This window comes from Scyliorhinus torazame, chromosome 6, assembly GCF_047496885.1.
Source record: "Scyliorhinus torazame isolate Kashiwa2021f chromosome 6, sScyTor2.1, whole genome shotgun sequence".
NCBI classification, from domain to species: domain Eukaryota; kingdom Metazoa; phylum Chordata; class Chondrichthyes; order Carcharhiniformes; family Scyliorhinidae; genus Scyliorhinus; species Scyliorhinus torazame.
In genome coordinates this window covers 29,589,298-29,613,446 of record NC_092712.1, presented here as the reverse complement: position 1 = coordinate 29,613,446, position 24,149 = coordinate 29,589,298, and the positions used below count along the sequence as shown (strand labels likewise).

Here is a 24,149-nt window from a genome sequence, read left to right as displayed (position 1 = left end):
CCTTTTCGACTGAGGAGTGGCGGATTTCGGAAGCATGGAGGGTACGAGAGAAGAAGGCCATGGGTCTGCCCGCTTGGTTGAGGGTGGCCGCCAGAGCTACGTCGGACGTATCGCTCTCGACTTGGAAGGGGAGGGACTCGTCGATTGCGTGCATGGTGGCCTTTGCAATGTCTGCACTGATGCGGCTGAAGGCCTGCCGGGCCTCTATCGACAGGAGAAAAGCTATGGATTGGATCAGGGGACGGGCCTTGTCCGCGTAGTTGGGGATCCACTGGGCGTAGTAGCTAAAAAACCCTAGGCAATGTTTCAGGGCCTTGGAGCAGTGAGGGAGGGGGAACTCCATAAGGGGCGCATGCGTTCAGGGTCGGGGCCTATAACTCCATTTCACACTACGTAGCCGAGGATGGCTAAGGGGTCGGTACTAAACACGCATTTATCCTTGTTGTATGTAAGGTTAAGGATTTTAGCGGTCTGGAGAAATTTTCGGAGGTTGGTGTCGTGGTCCTGCTGGTCATGGCCGCAGATGGTGACATTATCGAGATACGGGAATGTTGCCCGTAAACCGTACCGGTCAACCATTCGGTCCATCTCGCGCTGGAAGACCGAGACCCCGCTAGTAACAACGAAGGGAACCCTTAAGAAGTGATAGAGCCGCCCATCTTCCTCGAAGGCAGTGTATTTGCGGTCACCAGTGCGGATGGGGAGCTGGTGGTAGGCGGACTTGAGATCCACCGTGGAGAAGACCTTATAATGCGCGATCCTGTTTACCAGGTCGGATGTGCGGGGGAGAGGGTACGCATCCAGCTGCGTAAACCTGTTGATGGTCTGACTGTAGTCGATGACCATCCTATGCTTCTCCCCGGTCTTTACCACCACTACTTGAGCTCTCCAGGGGCTGTTACTGGCTTCAATGACCCCTTCCCTCAGTAGCCTTTGGACCTCTGACCTAATAAAGATCCGGTCCTGGGCACTGTAGCGTCTGTTCCTGGTGGCGATGGGTTTGCAATCCGGGGTGAGGTTCGCAAACAAGGAAGGCGGGTCGACCTTAAGGGTCGCGAGGCCGCAGACAGTAAGGGGGGGTATAGGGCCACGAATTGGAAGGTCAGACTTTGAAGGTTACACTGGAAGTCTAAACCGAGGCGTGTAGCCGCGCAGAGGTGGGGAAGGACGCAGAGACGGAAATTTTTGAACTCCCTTCCCTGGACTGTGAGGTTTGCTACACAAAACCCCTTTATCAGGGGCTGGTTTAGAACACAGGGCTAAATCGCTGGCTTTTAAAACAGACCAAGGCAGGCCAGCAGCACGGTTCAATTCCCGTACCAGCCGCCCCGAACAGGTGCCGGAATGTGGCGACTAGGGGATTTTCACAGTAACTTCATTTAAAGCCTACTTGTGACAATAAGCGATTTTCATTTCATTTTCATTTCATTTATCTCCACTGAGTGGGAACCGGAAGCCAGGGAGATTTTTTGATTAATGGTGTGGATGAGGAGAGAACAGCGCCTTACCGTGTCAGGGTGTATGAAGCTCTCCGTGCTCCCAGAGTCGATTAGGCAGGACGTCTCGTGCCCGTTGATGAATACGGTCGTCGTAGCAGTTGAGAGTGTTTGAGGCCGCGACTGATCCAGAGTCACCGAGGCTAGTCGCAGCAGTTGAGAGTTCTCTTCGGGCAGTGCGTGGTCAGCCGAGCTGGGGTCCTGGGGGTTCATCCAAGATGGCGTCTCCCATTGGTCGCACATAGCTGGGGGTGGACAAAATGGCGGCGCCCATCCTTCCAACGTGGCGTCAGTGGAACAAGATGGCGGCGCCCATGGTCCGCACGTGGCCCTGGAATAATGCAGATGGCGGCGACTGCTGGCCGCATGGGGCCCGTGGAGAAGTTAGTGGTTGCGGTCCGCATTCGCCGCCGGAGACCACGGCAACCGCCCGGGCCTGGCATTCCCCCACGAAATGGCCCTTTTTGCCGCATCCCTTGCAGGTGAATACGCAGGCCGGGCAGCTTTGCCTGCCCGCAAAAGTAGCAGCGGGGCCCCTCGGGGTTGCCAGGCCGCCTTGCAGTGCAGGCCTGTGGGGGAATAGAGGAAGTCTCGGGGTTAGCCGCGGAGGAGTTCCACGCTGCCCAGGGGGCTGCCACGTGATCGGGAATGTAAGCACGGGCGTTCCTGGAGGCCACGTCCAGGGTGTCTGCAAGGGCCCGTGCCTCCCTGAGACCCAGGGTGTCCTTTTCTAACAGGCACTGGCGGATTTGTGACGATAGCATACCTGCCATGAAAGCGTCCCGGACTAAGAGTTCCGTGTGTTCGCTCGCCGAAACTTGCGGGCAGCCGCAGCTTCTGCCCAACACCAGGAGTGCACGGTAGAATTCCTCCAGCGATTCCCCAGGGGCTTGCCGCCTTGTTGCAAGCAGGTGCCGGGCGTAGACCTGGTTTACCGGGCGAATATAGTGTCCTTTTAGTAGCTCTATTGCTGCGTCGAAGTCTTCCGCTTCCTCGATGAGGGTGTAAATCTCTGGGCTCACGCTTGAGTGCAGGACGTGCAGTTTCTGCTCTCCCGTGGGTGCGTTTTCGGCCGTCTCGAAATACCCTTTAAAACACGCCAGCCAGTGCTTAAAGATTGCCGCTGAGTTCGCCGCGTAGGGGCTAAGTTGCAGACACTGCGGCTTGATTTGGAGCTCCATCCTTTCTTCTTAAAAACTAGCTTATTAAATTGATGCACGATCAATGACCACTGAAGCGAGGTTGTAGTCCAACTGAAGGCTTTAATAAGCTAGATGTTTACCCCAGCAGCTCAGGTACAGAATGAAGGCTGCTGGGGCGGCACGGGTTCTTATACCCCGCCTATCAGGACGGAGCTATCATACATTCTACCAATAGAAAGCATATAGTTTCCACTAATGGTGCTTTAGCCTGTCAGGTACCGTAATACCTATAATACCACACAGATGCCCTCCACCCTCATGACCCCTCCAATCCTTATACCAATTACCTTGAATCAAAACCCACTGAGAATTGATCCCTCAGCTCGGGGAAACAAGTCTTTCCTATCTACCCCATCTAGACTCCTAAATAAGCAGGATGTGAGGAAAAACCTTTTTTCCCAGAGCGTGATAATTATCTAGAGCTCGCTGCTGATGAGAGTGATGGAAATGGAGACAATCAATGATATTGAAGAGAAATCTGATGGGCACTTGAGAGAAATAAACGTTTACTGCCTCGGGGATAGGGCAGAGGGATGGGACTGATTGGATTGCTCTGCAGAGGCCTGGCATGTAAGGTTTTCGGGCAATTCGGCCCTTTTTGGACTGCCCAAGAATAAAACCCAGAGACTGTAAACTGGACACTTTTCAGCCAAGGGAACGTAACCAGATTTCCCAGCAGGCTTGGTCCGCTGAGCTGAGTAGGGGCATAGGTATTTACAAACCCCCCCCAGGAGCTCCAAGGAAGAAGGAGCCAGACAACTAGATAAGATTAAAACACAGACAAAGGGGCACGGGAATACACAGGGGGCCTGCCTGCAAGCAGGACAATGGGATGGTCATAGCCCCATGCAGATGTAAATGACTTGGCCTCCACCAGAGCAGAATCCAATCAACACCCCATCAACATAGCAAGGTGAGAATAGCAGCCATCTCCGGAGCAGATGGAAGACTTTGAAAATCTTCACAAGAGAGCTTAACCTTGTTATCCCAAAAAGCAGACAGTCTGGGCTCAGTATATTGCGCTGGAAAAGCCCCTTGAAGATAAACGGTAGAAAAAACCAAGTTGGAGGCGGACCTGGGGGAGGTACTCCAATCCTGACAGAAGCCACCGGCAGGAACTCACTGGGTGGAGGGGGCGGAGTCGGCGCCAAATTCAAATCGCGGCAGGTCTGCCTGGCTGGAAGGAGCGGACCTGCGAGGAGAACCCGGAAGCCAACAGCTCTGACCGGCTCAAAGGGGGCGGGACCAGCGGGAACTTTAAACCTTACCAATTCAATGCAAAGGGGGCTGGCCGAACACAGGAAAAAGCCAGGTAAAACGGATATAAAAGGGGCTGTGTTTCGATTGAGAGTCTCTTGGCTTGACCTCTCCACCTTCGACTTGACCTCCTGCAGCCTGTGACCGTAAGTACCCTGCAGCAGCTTGCGAAACTCCCTTGACCTTGATAGTGGTTGAGGCTTTGGGGAAGGGGACTTGATTTGTGTTCTGTGTCATTGCTAAAACTGTGTAACAATAAGATTTTACGTTGTGTCCGTTATAGTACTTTCTGAATAGACTTAGTTTGTGTTAGAGTTTAAGATTTTATTATAATTTCTTCTGTTTGATGATTTTGACCTGGGTTTTGCAATAAACCTCGATTTGCTGATAATTGGAGTCGTTTAAATTCTTCAATCTCTCACCAGCGATCTCTGACCAAGTCATTGTTAAGATATTCCTCACCTTAATTCCGGGGTCGAGAATCTAGGGTCATCTTGAACGATTCACTCAGGACAGGCTGCTGGTTAGGTAATAAACAGCAGTGTCCTATTCTCTCTCTTGGGAAAGCTACTCCAGCGAAGTAGGAACCGGGTGGGTGTTGCACCACCGGCAAGAGAGAGAATCACCTGGGCATTGGTGGGGGTCTGGATATCTGTGTGATATAAGCCTCAGGCTTCCGGTTAGGGATAAACGGCAGGCTTGATTCAGTGCTCTCTTCCGTGGAGGTGTCCCAGTGCGGCATCCCCTGGCCTCTGAAGTTTCAGTGCCAGCTGGAGAGAGACACACACAGATACTCAAACCCCAGATATCGGCCCAGTAGTGGAGTAGCAGAGATGGAACCCTCTACAGCATGACTTGCCAAAAGGTCTCCTTCAGTGCCAGAATGACTCTATGGCATAGAATGGGACCACGAGGAGTCAGGAAGTGGAAAAAATAGCAGCTGAGCAGCAGGAGGTCCCACCTTCATTTCTCTCTCCGACCCATTTAGTGGAGTTGGAAAAGGCAGAGCAAGAACCCCATACGTTGCTGTTTGATCAAGACAGGGGGATATGGACACGAGACTACACCTGAGTAAGGTGAAGTTCGGTGAGTAGTAGGGAGTTTGGCTCAATTCGTAAATTTGGGAGACTTCCGGTGGGGCCATGGTGTGAGTGGTCACACACAGGGCAGCTCCTGCTTGAAGGCACAGAAAAGAGCTCTTTTTACTCGATACTGGGTGAAATTTTGATGAAAAGGCGTAGATGAACATTGGAGGGGTAGTTTCCCCCAGATGTGGTATGTCTGCTGGTTATCAGACCCGGCAGAAAACAGCGCGAGACAAGGCTAAAGAGTTGGAGCAGGCCAGTACTGCAGCAGCAGCCACTGTAAGCATGACCCTCCACTGACCGTAACGTGTACTTCCTCAACATTGTTGACGAATACTCAAGATTCCCCTTTGCCATCCCATGCCCTGACATGACCTCTGCCACCGTCATCAAGGCCCTGCACAATCTCTTCACCTTGTTCGGATTCCCCAGCTCCATCCATAGCGATCGGGTTTCCTCCTTCATGAGCGACGAGTTGCGTCAGTTCCTGCTTAGCAAGGGCATCGCCTCCAGCAGGATGACCAGCTACAACCCCCTGGGCAACGGACAGGTGGGGAGGGAGAACGCGACGGTCTGGAAGGCCGTCCTCCTGTCCCTACGGTCTAGAAGTCTCCCAGTCTCCTGCTGGCAGGAGGTCCTCTCCGATGCGCTCCACTCCATCCGGTCGCTCCTGTGTACAGCCACCAACAAGACCCCTCACGAATGTATGTTTGCCTTCCCCAGGAAGTCCACCTCCGGGGTCTTGCTCCCGTCCTGGCTAACAATCCCAGGGCCCGTCCTCCTCCGGAAGCATGCGAGGAGTCATAAATCAGATCCCCTTGTCGAGAAGGTCCTGCTCCTCCATGCCAATCCACAATACGCCTACGTGCACATCATGACGGGCGGCAGGACACAGTCTCCCTCCGGGATTTGGCACCTGCAGGTTCCCCAGCGACCATCACCACCACCCCCGCCCACACACCACCCCCCCCTCCACCGACTCAACTACTGGGTGAAGAAGAGGACAACACGCTCCCGGACGCGCAGGTCTCGACACCGGTGCCCACCCCACAGCCGGGACTGAGGTGATCACGGCGGAAGGTCAAGGCCCCCAGCAGACTTGATTTTTAAGTCCACTTCACCCCCGCTGGACTCTTTTTTTTTTAAAACAGGGGGTGAATGTGGTAAACCACTGTAGTATATAATATATGTATTGTGGTAAACTGCCACGGTATTATATGTAATGTGGTAAACCACTGCCTGATGGCTCCGCCTCCCCTCGGGCTCGGTATAAAGGTGGCTGGTCTCCACCTCTGCCCCAGTTCGGGATCAGAGGCCAGGAGGCTTTCTGTTTAGTTTATTAAAGCCTCAGTTACCTTCACTACTCGTCTTGTGTTCATTGATGGCACATCAGGGTGAGAGGTTTATGTGGGGATGGATGTTCCCATCCTCCCCTCCTGTTTTATGTGACTGTTTGTGTTTAACATTTGTTTGTTTGCTTTTGGAGAAGGCTGCCTGGAGTTCAGAAGTCTGTTTGGGTGGGGGAGGTCAGCAGGGAGCCTTCCTCCTTGAGCTGAGGAGTGGGATGGGGGAAGGGAAGATCATTGGGTGGTGCCTTTGGGCAAGGGCTGCCGCGCTAGCAGGTGATGCTGATGAACGGAATTGAGGTGGTGGGGGAGAAGGCCGAGGGAGGGGGTGGGGGCGGGGGGGGGAGGTTGTTGCGATGTGGCAGGGGGTAAGAGATGATATGGTCAGGGATGGAGTAAAGGGCCATCGGGGATGGGATAGGTATAGGATGCAATTAAGGGGGCTGGCGTTAAGTGGGGAAGATGACGGATGGTAGATGGTATTGGAGGAGTAAGCCTCCGGTAAGGCTGGTAACGTGGAACGTCCGGGGACTGAATAGGCCGGTTAAAAGGTCGCGGGTGTTCGCGCACCTCAGGAGCTTGAAAGCGGGGGTGGTCTTTCTGCAGGAGAGACGCCTCCGTGTGAAGGAGCAGGTTAGGTTAAGGAAGGGGTGGGTGGGACAGGTTTTTCACTCGGGGTTTGATTCGAAATCGAGGGACGTGCTGATTTTTTAAAAAAATCGTTTTATTGGAATTTATCAAAATTAGGTACATTTGCCATTCGATTTCATTTATTATACAATGTAGGAAAAAGACTTTGTCCTCCTTTACTTTATTTACATATTGTTGCTGCCTAGTTAGGCGTGTCCTCCCACCCATCCCCAACCCCCTTCCCTAACCCCTCCCTCTCTCTCTCTCCCCCCCCCCCCCCACCCTCCCCCTTCTGTCCTCCCGGATCCGGGGGTGTGCTCCCCTTTCACCTTGTTCCCCTCCTTTTCTTTCTTCCCTCCGTCGGCTTCTGCTGTGTTCTTTTTGTGGCTGGGGAGGGAGTTGCCTCCCCCCTCCCAACTAGTGTTTTCTCACTTTGTCCCTCCCATGTTGTGACGTTCCTCCTTGTCCTACTTTCTTTCCCCTCTTTAATACCTCCCATTCCCCTATCGACTGGCTGTTGCTGGCCTCAAACAGGCTTTGGAACAGGCCGCCAAATTGCCCCCATGGAGTATGGAAGCCCTCGTCCGACCTTTGGATGGTGTATTTGCTGTTCTCCAGTGGAGAACTTCCAAGAGGTCAGCTAGCTAGTCTGCCAGTTGAGGACTCTGGGTCTTATCCATTGGCGTTTAGAAGGATGAGGAGAGATCTCATTGAAACCTACAGGATACTGTGAGGCCTGGATAGAGTGGACGTGGGGAGGATGCTTCCACTAGGAGGAAAAACTGGAACCCGAGGGGAAACCTCAGACTGAAGGGACAATCCTTTAAAACTGAGATGAGGAGGAATTTCTTCAGCCAGAGGGTGGTGAATCTGTGGAACTCTTTGCCACAGAAGTCTGCGGAAACCATGTCACTGAGTGTCTTTAAGACAGAGATAGATAATGGTGGCATAAGGCACAGTGGTTAGCACTGAGACTGTGGCGCTGAGGACCCGGTTCGAATCCCGGCCCTGGGTCACTGTCCATGTTGAGTTTGCACATTCTCCCCATGTCTGCGTGAGTTTCACCTCTACAACCCAAACGATGTGCAGGTTAGGTGATTGGCCACGCTAAATTGTCCCTTAATTGGAAAAAAAAATAATTGGGTACTCTAAATTTTTAAAAACACAGAGATAGATAGATTCTTGATCAATAAGGGTATCAGTGGTTATGTGGAGAAGGCAGGAGAATGGGGATGAGAAACATATCAGCCATGTTTGAATGGCGGAGCAAACTCGATGGGCTGAATGGGCTATTTCTGCTCTTATGTCTTCTGGACAATCCCACGGTGTCATTGGCTGCTTCAAGGGCTTTTGGCATCAGCCCTTGTACAGTTCACAGCCTTTTAATAAATCTCTGATTGTTGCCTTCAATGTTGCAGAATTCTATTCTTTTCGGCTACAAGTACAAACATGCAACAGCTATGAAAGAAACCTGGCGACGAGGATTGGCGGGTGGGGGGGGGGGAGAACAAAATTTCCTAGTGAACAAGAAGATTGCAGCTCCAATGATTAACGGTGAACAATATCAACGGGAGGTTAGCAACCCGCACCTTCCATCGGAACCGGTAAGATTTTGGGAGCAAAGGAAGGGCCTGTTAGAACATAGAACATACAGTGCAGAAGGAGGCCATTCGGCCCATCGAGTCTGCACCGACCCACTTAAGCCCTCACTTCCACCCTATCCCCGTAACCCAATAACCCCTCCTGACCTTTTTGGACACTAAGGGCAATTTAGCATGACCTATCCACCTAACCTGCACGTCTTTGGACTGTGGGTGGAAAGCTGAAAAACATACTCCAAGATTCAGCTACTTTATTCCAGCAAGTAAGATTTCTGAAGATATTAAACTACTTGCATTTTTAAGTATAATTGGAAGCAAATTTGGTATGACATTTGGTCCAACCTGATGATACAAAGAATTGGTTAAAACATTAGAAGGTCATTATGCACTAATGCCATTAATTCTCATGGAGAGGTTTCAATTTCACTGAAGAAAGTGAAGTTACTGTGAAAATCCCCGAGTCGACACACTCCGGCGCCTGTTCGGGTACACAGTCCACCTAACAGCACGTCTTCCGGGACCTGTGGGAGAAAACCGGAGCACCCGGAGGAAACCCACGCAGACACGGTGAGAATGTGCGGGCTCCACACAGACAGTGACCCAAGTCGAGAATCAAACCTAGCACCCTGGTGCTGTGAAGCAACAGTGCTAACCATTGTGCTACCGTGCTGCCCACGTAGAGGTACGAGGCAGGGATGTCCGATGTCTCCCTTGTTGATTGCATTGAGTTCGGTGGAAGGGGCGAAAGCGAAATGGGAGGTGTTGGAGCCAATACTGGAGGAGGCGGTGTGGAGTGAGGGGCTTTGGAGGGTGAATGTTACGTTGTCACCTGCGAGACTGAGCCTTATCCAGCTAAAGATAGTGTTTTGAGCACACCTCACTAAAATGAGGATGAGTTGTTCTTTTGAGGGGGTGGAGGATAGGTGCAAGCACTGCTCAAGACACACACTTGTTTTGGACCTGTGGGGTTCTGGAGGTCTGGGGCAGCATGGTAGCTTAGTGGTTAGCCTCACGATGCCGAGGACCTGGGTTCGATCCTGGCCCCGGGTCACTCTCCGTGTGGAGTTTGCACATTCTCCCCAGCGTTGCGCAGGTCAAAGAGACACAGCCTGAGTGAGTGAGACACAGACAGAGTGAGAATTTGAAACTTGGTAATTTGGTGCAGTGAGGTAATTCGGTGCAGAGTGGGAGAAGGTGCTTTTTCCCAACTGTTTTGTTCCCTCTCTTTCTTCGGGCCTAATTTCGGGAGCCATTCGTAGGAGAAGGAGCAGTCTCTGTGAGTATAAAAACCTAACGGTAACTTCCTGTTTTCCAGGTTTTTTTTTCAAAAGTGACGTCACAGGGAAGCTGTGATCTGATTGGTTGATAGCAAATCTGCCCCAAATTTTTAAAAAACACAGCTAAACTCGTAAACTTAAATTAAACTAATTAATTAATTAGAGATGGCTGGTCAGGTGATGTGCTTGAGCTGCTTGATGTGGGAGCTGGCAGATCCCATTGCGAGCTGCAGCGACCACATCTGCAGTAAGTGTTGGCTGCTCGAAGAGCTCCGGCTCAGAGTTGATGAGCTGGAGTCTGAGCTTCAAACACTGAGGCACATCCGGGAGGGGAAGACTTACCTGGACACTGTGTTTCAGGAGGCAGTCACACTTGTCAGAGTAAGTAGTTTAAATACTGCCAGTGGCCAGGGACAGCAGGGTGTGACTGCAAGTCAGGCAGGTAAAGGGAACTAGCAGTCAGGAACTCAGGAGCCTCAGCCCGTGACCCTGTCCAACAGGTATGAGGCACTTGCTCCCTGTGTGGATGGCGAACAGGGCTGCAGGAAGGATGAGTCAGCTGACCAAGGCACCATGGTTCAGCAGGCCATTCAAGGGGAGGGAGTAAATAGGCAAGTTGTAGTTGTTGGGGATTCTATTGTCAGGGGGATAGATAGTATCCTTTGTGAGCAGGATAAAGAGTCCCGCATGGTATGTTGCCTGCCCGGTGCTAGGGTGCGGGACATCTCTGACCGGCTTGAAAGGATACTGGAGAGGGAGGGGGAGGATCCAGTTGTTGTGGTCCATGTCGGTACCAACAACATAGGCAAGTCTAGGAAAGAGGACCTGTTTAGAGATTATAAAGAGCTAGGATTCAAATTAAAAAACAGGTCCTCAAGGGTCATAATCTCCGGATTACTGCCCGAGCCACGTACAAATTGGCATAGGGAGGCAAGAATAAGGGAAGTTAACAAGTGGCTGAAAGAGTGGTGTGGGAAAGAGGGGTTCCTTTTCATGGGACACTGGCATCAGTTTTGGGACGGGGGGGAACTATACCGTTGGGACAATCTCCACCTGAACCGAGCTGGGACCAGTGTTCTGGCGAAAAGAGTAAATAGGGTGGTCAATAGGACTTTAAACTAGAGATTGGGGGGGGGAAGGGAAAGTCAGGGAACCAAGAGGTCAAGTAATCAGTGGGAAGCGTAGCTGCTTAGGAATACAAAAAAGCACGAAAAGACAGAACTCAGGAGAGGTTACGATAGTCCCCATCTCACAAAATATGACACATATGGAAAGGCTCAGTAAACCAAGGTCCACCACACTAAGAAAACAAAAAGGGTCGGTCAATAGAGAATTAAAGGTGCTATATTTAAATGCGCGCAGTGTACGGAACAAGGTAGATGAGCTTGTGGCCCAGATTGTGACTGGCAGGTATGATGTGGTAGGCATCGCAGAGACGTGGTTGCAGGGGGTTCAGGACTGGCATTTAAACATCCAGGGATTCACAACCTATCGAAAAGACAGAGAGGTGGGCAGAGGGGGCGGGGTTGCCTTGTTAATTAGGAATGAAATTAAATCAATAGCACTAAACGACATAGGGTCAGATGATGTGGAGTCTGTGTGGGTAGAGTTGAGGAACCACAAAGGCAAAAAAACCATAATGGGAGTTATGTACAGGCCTCCTAACAGTGGTCAGGACCAGGGGCACAAAATGCACCACAAAATAGAAAGTGCATGTCAGAAAGACAAGGTCACAGTGATCATGGGGGACTTCAATATGCAGGTGGACTGGGTAAATAATGCTGCCAGTGGACCCAAGGAAAGGAAATTCATTGAATGTTTACAGGAGGGCTTTTTGGAACAGCTTGTGATGGAGCCCACGAGGGAACAGGCCATTCTGGACTTAGTGTTATGTAATGAGCCAGACTTGATTAAAGATCTTAAAGTAAGGGAACACTTAGGAGGCAGTGATCATAATATGGTAGAATTCAATCTGCAATTTTAAAGAAAGAAGGTCGAATCAGATGTAAAGGTGTTACAGTTAAATAAAGGTAACTACAGGGGCATGAGGGAGGAACTGATGAAAGTCGACTGGGAGCAGAGCCTAGTGGGAAAGACAGTAGAACAGCAATGGCAGGAGTTTCTGGGAGTAATTGAGGACACAGTACAGAGGTTCAGCCCAAAGAAAAGAAAGGTTATCAGAGGGGGGATTAGGCAGCCATGGCTGACAAAGGAAGTTAGGGAATGCATCAAAGCAAAAGAGAAAGCCTATAATGTGGCAAAGAGTAGTGGGAAGTCAGAAGATTGGGAAGGCTACAAAAACAAACAGAGGATAACAAAGAGAGAAATAAGGAAAGAGAGGATCAAATATGAAGGTAGGCTAGCCAGTAACATTAGGAATGATAGTAAAAGTTTCTTGAAATACATTAAAAACAAACGGGAAGCAAAAGTAGACATTGGGCCGCTCCAAAATGACGCTGGTAATCTAGTGATGGGAGACAAGGAAATAGCTGAGGAACTAAAGAAGTACTTTGCGTCAGTCTTCACAGTAGAAGACATGAGTACTATCCCAACAATTCAGGAGAGTCAGGGGGCAGAGTTGAATAAGGTAGCCATCACAAAGGAGAAAGTGCTAGAGAAACTAAGAGGTCTAAAAATTGATAAATCTCCGGGCCCAGATGGGCTACATCCTAGAGTTCTAAAGGAGAAAGCTGAAGAAATAGTGGAGGCGTTAGTTATGATCTTTCAAAAGTCACTGGAGTCAGGGAAAGTCCCAGAGGATTGGAAAATCACTGTTGTAATCCCCCTGTTCAAGAAGGGAACAAGGAAAAAGATGGAAAATTATAGGCCAATTAGCCTAACCTCGGTTGTTGGCAAGATTCTAGAATCCATCGTTAAGGATGAGATTTCTAAATTCTTGGAAGTGCAGGGTCGGATTAGGACAAGTCAGCATGGATTTAGTAAGGGGAGGTCGTGCCTGACAAACCTGTTAGAGTTCTTTGAAGAGATAACAAATAGGTTAGACCAAGGAGAGCCAATGGATGTTATCTATCTTGACTTCCAAAAGGCCTTTGATAAGGTGCCTCACGGGACACTGCTGAGTAAAATAAGGGCCCATGGTATTCGAGGCAAGGTACTAACATGGATTGACGATTGGCTGTCAGGCAGAAGGCAGAGAGTTGGGATAAAAGGTTCTTTTTCGGAATGGCAACCGGTGACGAGTGGTGTCCCGCAGGGTTCATTGTTGGGGCCACAGCTGTTCTCCTTATATATTAACGATCTAGATGACAGGACTGGGGGCATTCTGGCTAAGTTTGACGATGATACAAAGATAGGTGGAGGGTCAGGTAGTATGGAGGGGGTGGGGAGGCTGCAGAAAGATTTAGACAATTTAGGAGAGTGGTCCAAGAAATGGCTGATGAAATTCAACGTGGGCAAGTGCAAGGTCTTGCAATTTGGAAAAAAGAATAGAGGCATGGACTATTGTCTAACCGGTGACAAAATTCATAATGCTGAAGTGCAAAGGGACTTGGGAGTCCTAGTCCAGGATTCTCTAAAGGTAAACATGCAGGTTGAGTCCGTAATTAAGAAAGCAAATGCAACGTTGTCATTTATCTCAAGAGGCTTGGAATATAAAAGCAGGGATGTACTTCTGAAGCTTTATAAAGCATTAGGTAGGCCCCATTTAGAATACTGTGAGCAATTTTGGGCCCCACACCTCAGGAAGGACATACTTGCACTGGAGCGGGTCCAGCGGAGATTCACACGGATGATCCCAGGAATGGTAGGCCTCACATACGATGAACGTCTGAGGATCCTGGGATTATATTCATTGGAGTTTAGGAGGTTGAGGGGAGATCTAATAGAAACTTACAAGATAATGAATGGCTTAGATAGGGCGGACGTAGGGAAGTTGTTTCCATTAGCAGGGGAGACTAGGACCCGGGGGCACAGCCTTAGAATAAAAGGGAGTCACTTTAGAACAGAGATGAGGAGAAATTTCTTCAGCCAGAGAGTGGTGGGTCTGTGGAATTCATTGCCACAGAGGGCGGTGGAGGCCGGGACGTTGAGTGTCTTTAAGACAGAAGTTGATAAATTCTTGATTTCTTGAGGGATTAAGGGAGATATCAGTGGTAGGAAAGATAGTGGAATTTTGTGCAGTGATGTAATAAAAAATATCTGGAAACTAAGTCTTTCTGCAGCCTCCACACCTCCTCAATACTACCTGCCCCTCCACCTATGGAGAGAGAGCGGGTAAATGGAGTTGAAATCAGCCATGATTGAATGGTGGAGTGGACTTGATGGGCCAAATGGCCTGACTTCCGCTCCTATGTCTTATGGTCTTATGTCTGTGAACAGGCGTCAGAGTGTGGCGACGAGGGGATTTTCACAATAACCTCATTGCGGTGTTAATGTAAGCCTACTTGTTCCAATAATAAAGATTATTTATTTATTGCCTAGAAACTGAACTGGACTAGCCATATAAATACTATGGTTACAAGAGCTGGTCAGAGGCTAGGACTCCTGTGTCGAGTAACTCACCTTCTGACTCCCCAAAGCCTGTCTGGCACACGTCAGGACTGTGATGGATTTCTCCCCATTCCCCTGGATGAGCGCAGCTCCAACTTTCAAGAAACTTGACACCATCCAGAACAAAGCAGTCCGCTTGATTGGCACCCCATCTACAAACTTTCAAGCCCTCCACCACTGATGCACTGCGTGCGTACCTACACCACAGGGACTGCAGCAGTTCAAGAAGGAAGCTGACCACCTTCTCCAGGATAAATTAGGGGTGTGCACATCCCTTAAATGAAAAGTTGTTCAAGCAAGGTCTTTCCCTTTGGAATTTGACCAAACTACTCATATTTTAAGTTTCCAGATATTTTTTATTACATCACTGCGCAAAATTCCTCTATCTTTCCTACCACTGACATTAAGCTAATTGGTCTTAATTCATTCATGGAATGTGAGTGCCGCTGGCTAGGACAGCATTCATTGCCCTGCCCTAATTGCCCTTGAAGGTGGTGATGAGCTGCCTCCTTGAACTGCTGCAAGAGAGGCAGTGGTATTGTCACTGGACCAGTAATCCAGAGACCCTTGGGTCCTGGGTTCAATCCCACGGCCGATTGTGAAATTTGAATCCAACAAAAATTAAAAGTTTAACGATGATCATGAAACCATTTTCGTAAAAATCCATCTGGTTTTTCCCATCGGGGAAGGGAATCTGCCGTTCTTACCTGGTCTGGCCTACATGCGACTCCAGATCAACAGCAATGTGGTTGACTCTGAAATAGCTCAGCTGTAACAAACTGCGATAGAAAACTGGTCTTATTTTCCAGAGCTTGTCCTATTTCAGTCTTGACCTAGGAACCCTATGAGCTCTTCACCAGTCCTCGGGCTTTACCTGCAGGTAGTGGTGCTTTGCTGCTCGCAGCTTTCCGAGTGATATAATCCTCGGGATCGATTAAGTTGTACTTCTTCAGCAGTTCACCGTCTATGCAGTCCCTGAATGTGGACTTCACTGCAAGGAGATAGACAGATAAGAAAGATTAGCAGCAATGTATATAATGCCAATGTAGAATCCGACACGGCAGAAACACTCATAGGACGTACGGTAGGATACAAAGAAAGAGATTTATTAAGTTACAGTACTAAACTGCCATGCCCTAAAGGGTCACCCTTCCTGACCTGCACCCAGGCTGGGGTTTTTATACTGTGGAGCCTTCCCTGTTAAGGGAGAAGTTACTGGGGGAGTTCATATTAATTATGAGTTAATGGGAACCGGATGGTGCACTCTCCCTACTTCCCAGGCGGTCATAACAGCTCCCCCTCCCCCCCACCCGCCCCCAAGTCCAGTTCCTTGCTGAGCGTCAAGACTGGACTGGCAGGGCTGGTGTTGGAGGAGGAGCGGGCACGGATATCAGCGTTGGTGTCGATGGCCGCAGATCTGTTCTCAACATCCGTGCCCGAGACTGAGCCGGGATCCGAGAAAACGGCGTCGGACATCTCGACCCCCTAGCCGTCCACGGTTAGAGGGGACAGCGGTTGCGGCGGATGTAGAATCATAGAATTTACAGTGCAGGAGGCCATTCGACCCATCGAGTCTGCACCGGCTCTTGGAAAGAGCACCCGACCCAAGCCCACACCCCCACCCTATCCCCATAACCCAGTAACCCCACCCAACACTAAGGGCGGTTTTGGACACCAAGGGCAATTTATCATGGCCAATCCACCTAACCTGCACAAGATGTGCAAAGGGATCCGCAGAATCTGTGGTTGGCGATAGGCGCTGCCAATTCTTGGAGCCGGCCGCGGATGTGGTCCACATGGCGTTAGATTCCCAGCCCAATGCCTGTACAGAGTATGATACCGGCCCTGTTTAGCGTAGTACGATCCCCAGGATCCACGTGGCTCCATCACTGAAATTCGGAAGTACATGGCGTCCCATCTACTCCCCAGGAGTGAAACTGCGGAGCGTACTCTGACATTCCGCGTCGACTTCGGACCACTCTTGGCCCTGCTGGACCTTCTTCCCGATGTCCGAAATGCCCAAGCTTATCTGTGTCCCGAGGCGTCGACCCATGAGTAGCTCAGCCGGTGCCACCCCCCATGCCACCCCCATGGTAACTAAACTGAAAACGGGCCAATCGGGTTTCCCAGGTTCCGCTGGTCAGCTTCTTACATGTTTCGACTGTTCAGTCAGACAGTCCGTTTGAGGCCAGGTGAAAAGATACCTTCCGCATGTGGCGGATCCCGTTCACAGCCACGAATGCCTCGAACTCTGTACGAGTGAAAGCGGCTCCATTGTTGGGGACCAGTACCTCAGGGATACCATGTGTGCTGAAAGTATAGGGCAGGCGGTCCCCGGTCACCCTTGCAGTCGTTGCATGCATCATGTGGACGTAGAGCCACTCAAAGCGTTCAGGAACAATGATCCCTGAAAAGGACCGGCGAGGTCTATGTGAAGGGATAACCATTGTCGGCCTGACCATTCCCAAGGGTGCAATGGCAACCCTGGTAGAGCTTTCTGCTGTTCCTGGCACAGCCTGCATCGTTGGGCCAGTTTCTCTATATCCATGTCGATGCCCGGCCACCAGCTGTAATTGCAGGCGAGCATCTTCATCTTGGACAGCCCCATTTGTCCATTATGGAGCTCCTGTAGTAAGGTGGCCTGCCTGCATTCCCAGGTCCCCTAAAAGAGGATGCCGTCCTCCACGCTGAGCTCTTGGAGGTGTAGGCTTTCAAATCGTCAGGTAGCGCCCTGTGCTGGGCCCCATACTGAATGTGGCAGACTCGGGACAACTATGGGTCCTTCTGCGTACAACCCTGCATTCGGGCCCCATTGCTGGCAATGAGTCCATAAAGTGGAGCGCAGTCACCTCCGTGGAGAGGGACGTCGGCGGCCTTGTTGGGAGGGGGCTTAAAGCATCCACATGTGGGATCTTACCGCCGGGGCGATGTTCCAAACTATACTCATATACCCCAGCAATAAGGCCCAACGCTAGATCCTTGCAGATGCGATCGGGGGAATTGCTCGGTCTTCTTTGAACAGGCCCAATAGCGGTTTATGGTCAGTGTAGACCATGAAAGTGTGCCCGTAAATGTATTGATGAAACTTACGGGCTCCAAAGCTGACTGTTAACCCTTCCTTTTCGATCTGCGCTCAGCGTCAGCGAGCGTGCAGAACGCGGATGCGATCGTCCGTTCTGATCCATCTGCCATGCGGTGGGGGAGGACTGCACCTGTCCCATTCGGTGATGCATCATCCGTCAACAGCAGCGGCTTGACAGGGTTGAAGTTCGTTAATAGTTTCGAGGATGACAGCTGCCGCTTTACCATGCCTGCTGTTGAGACGCTGTCCAGCCCCATGTTTGACCTTTCTTTAGCAAAAGGTGGAAGGGACTGAGGAGGGCTGCCAGGTTTGGGATGATTTCCCCATAATAATTCACTAATCCGAGGAAAGAGCGTAGTTCTGTTTGGTCGGCGGGGACGGGGGCCTGTTTCATTGCCCGCACCTTGTCTTTTACAGGGTGCAACCCGTTCTGGTGCACTCAGTACCCCAAATGAGTGACCTCGGGTGCATGAAAAACATGCCGCCGGAGGTGGACGCCCACCTGTTCAAAACGCCGGAGGACCTTGGACAGGTTCGCCAGATGTCCCTAGTCGGACGCCCCAGTGATTTTTTTTTTAAATTTAGAATACCCAATTCATTTTTTTCCAATTAAGGGGCAATTTAGCGTGGCCAATCCACCCACCCTGCACATCTTTTGGGTTGTGGGGACGAAAGCCACGCAAACACGGGAGAATGTGCAAACTCCACACGGACAGTGACCCAGAGTCGGGATCGAACCTGGGACTTCGGCCTCGTGAGGCCGCAATGCTAACCACTGCGCCGCCGTGCTGCCTGGACGTCCCAGTGATGAGCACATCGTCCAAGTAGGCGGCCACCCTGGGTAATCCTCGCAGGATGTTCTACATCACATCGCTGGAAAATAGCTCATGCGGACGAAACCCCAAACAGCAATCGGGTATATCGTATAAACCCCTGTGGGTGTTCACGGTGATGCACCGGCGACAGTCCAGGTCCAATATTAACTGTAGATATTCATGGCTCATGTCCAGTTTTGGGAACGTTCGTCCAATGCGGGGGACCGGGCATCTGTCCAAACAGTAAACGCAGTTCACCGTCATCTTATAGTCCCCGCAGAGATGCACGGAACCATCTGGTTTGAGAACTGGCACGACAGGGTGGCCCAATCGGCGAATTGTATGGAGCAGGTGATCCCTAAATGTTCAAGCCGGTCCAATTCGGCATCAACTTTTGGCCGCAATGTGTAGCGGACCGGGCGAGTGCGGAAATATCGTGGCTGTGCCTGCGGGTCTACGCTGTTTCAGGGTACGGCCTCTTTGATTGTCCCTAATCCGTCTGCGAAGACCTCGGTGAATTTGGCCAGGGTCCCCTCGGGGCCTTGCGGGTTCATGCGGCATACCCTCTGCCAGTCGGGTTTTAAATGACGCAGCCAGTCCTGACCCAGCAAACGTGGTCCCCCACCACGAACTACCACAAATGGTAGGTTAGCGGATTGGTGCCCATAAGTCACTGATACCTGGATGGTGACCTCAATGGCCAAAGACTTTCTGGTACAGGTGTCCAACCTGGCCTCGGTGTCACGGAGAGTCAATGTGTGCAGGCCAGATGTTGGTAAGGGTCCTCCTTGTGGTCGTTGCCATAGTACACCCTGTCACCAGGGGGCAGAATTGTCTGGATGGGCGGCGGGTGGGCTGGTCGTTGCTTGGCCAACTGGGCCATGGGCCTGGACATCTGAGTTAATGGGAACCGGATGGTGCAGACTCCCCTACTTGCCAGGGGGTCATAACACCCAACACAATTGCAGCTTTACAGCCAATCAAGTACTTTTGTATTGTTATAATATAGGAAACACAGCATTCCAAATTGTGCACAGCAATCTCCCACAATCACAAAGTAACGATCAGTTTTAGTAACGTTGGTGAAGGGATAAATATGGGCAAACGGCAGAAGAGGCGTGGACATTTATTGTAGAGGAGAAACTGGAATAAGCGAGCTAGAAAAAGAACGTTTGGGACAAAGTGGTGGGGCGAATATGTGGGGTGAAGAGGGGGAAAAGGGGGAAGAGATGATTTCCCAAGTTGTTAATCCTGCGACCCTGTAACTTTTCTCTCTTCCCCATGTCGTGGGGAGGGGGGGAGGGAGGATGAGGAGCTGGGGGCGCCGGCCATTGGGGGCGGGGCCAAATGGGAAGCGTGGGCTTTGTTCCCGCGCTATGGTAATCATGGCGGGAACAGGGAAGCAGGAAGGAGGGGGCCTCGCACAGTGGGAGCCGAGGTCACGGGGGGAAGCCGAGGTCGGCCAGAGTTTGCTGACTTCTGGGAGCAACATGGGGGGTGCAATTACGCTAGTGAGGGATCTAGCCGGTGGGGGGGGGGGTTAACTGGGTTGCTGCTGCTGGGGAGAAGGGGGAGCTGGTATGGGGTGGGGTGGTCGGGGCGGGAGGGCGCCGTTGGGGGGAGATACGGCTACGTGGGAAACGGGTGAGGAGCTGGATTGGAAAAGGAGATGGCTAGTCGACAAGGGGGGGGGGGGGTAAAGAGCCCCCCAACCCGGCTGATCACGTGGAATGTGAGAGGGCTGAACGGGCCGATAAAGAGGGCACGGGTACTCGCACACCTAAAGAAACTTAAGGCAGATGTGGTTATGCTGCAGGAGACGCATCTGAAACTGATAGACCAGGTCAGACTGAGCAAAGGATGGGTGGGGCAGGTGTTTCATTCGGGGCTAGACACAAAAAACAGGGGGGTGGCTATACTAGTGGGGAAGCGGGTAATGTTTGAGGCAAAGACCATAGTGGCGGATAGTGGGGGCAGATACGTGATGGTGAGTGGCAAATTGCAAGGGGAGGCGGTGGTCTTAGTGAACGTATATGCCCCGAGCTGGGATGATGCCAACTTTATGAGGCGTATGTTAGGACGTATTCCGGACCTAGAGGTGGGGAAGTTGGTAATGGGTGGAGATTTTAATACGGTGCTGGACCCAGGGCTGGACAGATCGAGGTCCAGGACCGGAAGGAGGCCGGCTGCAGCTAGGGTGCTTAAGGACTTTATGGAGCAGATGGGAGGAGTAGACCCCTGGAGATTTAGTAGACCTAGGAGTAAGGAGTTTTCGTTTTTCTCCTATGTCCACAAAGTTTATTCACGGATAGACTTTTTTGTTTTGGGAAGGGCACTGATCCCGAAGGTGATGAGGACGGAGTACACGGCTATAGCTATTTCGGATCACGCTCCACATTGGGTGGACCTGGAGATAGGGGAGGAAAAAGAACAGCGTCCACCCTGGAGAATGGGCATGGGATTATTGGCAGATGAGGGGGTGTTTAAGGGTGAGGGGGTGTATTGAAAGGTACTTGGAACTCAATGATAATGGGGAGGTTCAGGTGGGAGTGGTCTGGGAGGCGCTGAAGGCAGTGGTTAGAGGGGAGCTGATATCTATTAGGGCACATAAAGGAAAGCAGGAGGGTAGGGAAAGGGAGCGGTTGTTGAAAGAACTTCTGAGGGTGGACAGACAATATGCGGAGGCACCGGAGGAGGGACTGTACAGGGAAAGGCAAAGGCTACATGTAGAATTTGACTTGTTGACTACGGGTAATGCAGAGGCACAATGGAGGAAGGCACAGGGTGTACAGTACGAATATGGGGAGAAGGCGAGCAGGTTGCTGGCCCACCAACTGAGGAAAAGGGGAGCAGCGAGGGAGATAGGGGGGGTGAGAGATGAGGAGGGAGAGATGGAGCGGGGAGCGGAGAGAGTGAATGGAATGTTCAAGGCATTTTATGAAAGATTATATGAAGCTCAGCCCCCGGATGGGAAGGAGAGAATGATGTGCTTTCTGGATCAGCTGGAATTTCCTAAGGTGGAGGAGCAGGAGAGGGCGGGACTGGGAGCACAGATTGAGACGGAGGAAGTAGTGAAAGGGATTGGGAGCATGCAGGCGGGGAAGGCCCCGGGACCAGACGGATTCCCAGTTGAATTCTATAGGAAATATACGGACTTGCTGGCCCCGCTACTGATGAGAACCTTTAATGAGGCGAGGGAAAGGGGGCAGCTGCCCCCGACTATGTCAGAGGCAACGATATCGCTCCTCCTAAAGAAGGAAAAAGTCCCGCTGCAATGCGGGTCCTATAGGCCTATTTCCCTCCTGAATGTGGACGCTAAGATTCTGGCCAAGGTAATGGCAACGAGGATAGAGGATTGTGTCCCGGGGGTGGTTCATGAGGACCAAACTGGGTTTGTGAAGGGGAGACAGCTGAATACAAATATACGGAGGCTGCTAGGGGTAATGATGATGCCCCCACCAGAGGGGGAAGCGGAGATAGTGGTGGCGATGGATGCCGAGAAAGCATTTGATAGAGTGGAGTGGGATTATTTGTGGGAGGTGCTGAGGAGATTTGGCTTTGGAGATGGGTATATCAGATGGGTACAGTTGCTGTATAGGGCCCCGATGGCGAGCGTGGTCACGAATGGACGGGGGTCTGATTATTTTCGGCTCCATAGAGGGACGAGGCAGGGATGTCCTCTGTCCCCGTTATTGTTTGCACTGGCGATTGAGCCCCTGGCCATAGCATTGAGGGGTTCCAGGAAGTGGAGGGGAGTACTCAGGGGAGGAGAAGAACACCGGGTATCTCTGTATGCGGATGATTTGTTGTTATATGTGGCGGACCTGGCGGAGGGGATGCCAGAGATAATGCGGATACTTGGGGAGTTTGGGGATTTTTCAGGGTATAAATTGAACATGGGGAAAAGTGAGTTGTTTGTGGTGCATCCAGGGGAGCAGAGCAGAGAAATAGAGGATTTACCGTTGAGGAAGGTAACAAGGGACTTTCGGTACTTGGGGATCCAGATAGCCAAGAATTGGGGTACATTGCATAGGTTTAACTTAACGCGGTTGGTGGAACAGGTGGAGGAGGACTTTAAGAGATGGGACATGGTGTCCCTGTCACTGGCAGGGAGGGTGCAGGCGGTTAAAATGGTGGTCCTCCCGAGATTCCTTTTTGTGTTTCAGTGCCTCCCGGTGGTGGTCACGAAGGCTTTTTTCAAAAGAATCGAGAAGAGTATTATGAGTTTTGTGTGGGCCGGGAAGACCCCGAGAGTGAGGAGGGGATTTTTGCAGCGTAGTAGGGACAGGGGGAGGCTGGCACTAACGAGCCTAAGTGAGTACTACTGGGCCGCCAATATTTCAATGGTGTGCAAGTGGATGGGAGAAGAGGAGGGAGCGGCGTGGAAGAGATTGGAGAGGGCGTCCTGCAGTGGGACTAGCCTACAAGCTATGGTGACGGCACCGTTGCCGTTCTCACCGAAGAAATACACCACAAGCCCGGTGGTGGTGGCTACATTGAAAATTTGGGGGCAGTGGAGACGGCATGGGGGAAAGACGGGAGCCTCGGTGCGGTCCCCGATAAGAAATAACCATAGGTTTGTTCCAGGGAGAATGGATGGGGGATTTGGAGCATGGCAAAGAGCAGGGGTAGCACAATTGAGAGATCTGTTCGTAGATGGGACGTTTGCGAGTCTGGGAGCGCTGACGGAAAAATATGGGTTGCCCCAAGGGAATGCATTTCGGTATATGCAACTGAGGGCTTTTGCGAGGCAACAGGTGAGGGAATTCCCGCAGCTCCCGACGCAGGAGGTGCAGGATAGAGTGATCTCAGAGACATGGGTGGGGGATGGTAAGGTGTCGGACATATATAGGGAAATGAGGAACGAGGGGGAGATCATGGTAGATGAGCTGAAAGGGAAATGGGAAGAAGAGCTGGGGGAGGAGATTGAGGAGGGGCTGTGGGCTGATGCCCTACGTAGGGTAAACTCATCGTCCTCGTGTGCCAGGCTAAGCCTGATACAATTTAAGGTGTTACACAGGGCGCATATGACTGGAGCACGGCTCAGTAAATTTTTTGGGGTAGAGGATAGGTGTGCGAGATGCTCGAGAAGCCCAGCGAATCACACCCACATGTTCTAGTCATGCCCGGCACTACAGGGGTTTTGGGTGGGGGTGGCAAAGGTACTTTCGAAGGTGGTGGGGGTCCAGGTCAAACCAAGCTGGGGGTTGGCTATATTTGGGGTTGCAGAAGAGCCGGGAGTGCAGGAGGCGAGAGAGGCTGATGTTTTGGCCTTTGCGTCCCTAGTAGCCCGGCGCAGGATATTGTTAACGTGGAAGGAAGCCAAACCCCCGGGTGTGGAGACCTGGATAAACGACATGGCAGGGTTTATAAAGTTAGAACGGATTAAGTTCGTACTCAGGGGTTCTGCTCAAGGGTTCACCAGGCGGTGGCAACCGTTCGTCGACTACCTCACAGAAAGATAGAGGGAATGGAAAAGAAGAAGACAACAGCAGCAACCCAGGGGGGAGGGGGGGGGGGGAGGAATCGGACGGACTCTCAGGGATGTTATTGTATATGTATAGGCACTTGTTTTAGGTAATGTATATTGGACTGTTGGATTGTATCTTTGGAGAGTATTTATTTTTGACCAGGCAGTTGCCATTTAGTTTGGTTTATGTTCATATATTATTTATTTATTTGTTTAAAACTGGCCACTGTTATTTATATTGCTTTATTGTTGTTTAAAAGAAACACTACGAACTGTTATGTTTGGCCAAAAAATCTTGAATAAAATATATTTATTTTAAAAAAGGGATAAATATGGGCTAAGACATTGGGAACAATTCCCCAACTCTTCTTCAAAATAG

General features: G+C 51.1%; 1 protein-coding gene across 5 annotated transcripts in view; it reads right to left on the bottom strand.

Annotated features, from left to right (window-relative positions):
* Positions 1-24,149, bottom strand: part of dlec1 (DLEC1 cilia and flagella associated protein) — a 259,108-nt gene that overhangs the window by 211,183 nt on the left and 23,776 nt on the right. For all 5 annotated transcript variants that reach the window (XM_072508068.1, XM_072508073.1, XM_072508072.1 and 2 more), the window contains one exon: positions 15,278-15,394. In XM_072508068.1, coding sequence (XP_072364169.1) covers positions 15,278-15,394 — 117 coding nt within the window. The remainder of the gene's footprint in view (positions 1-15,277; positions 15,395-24,149) is intronic.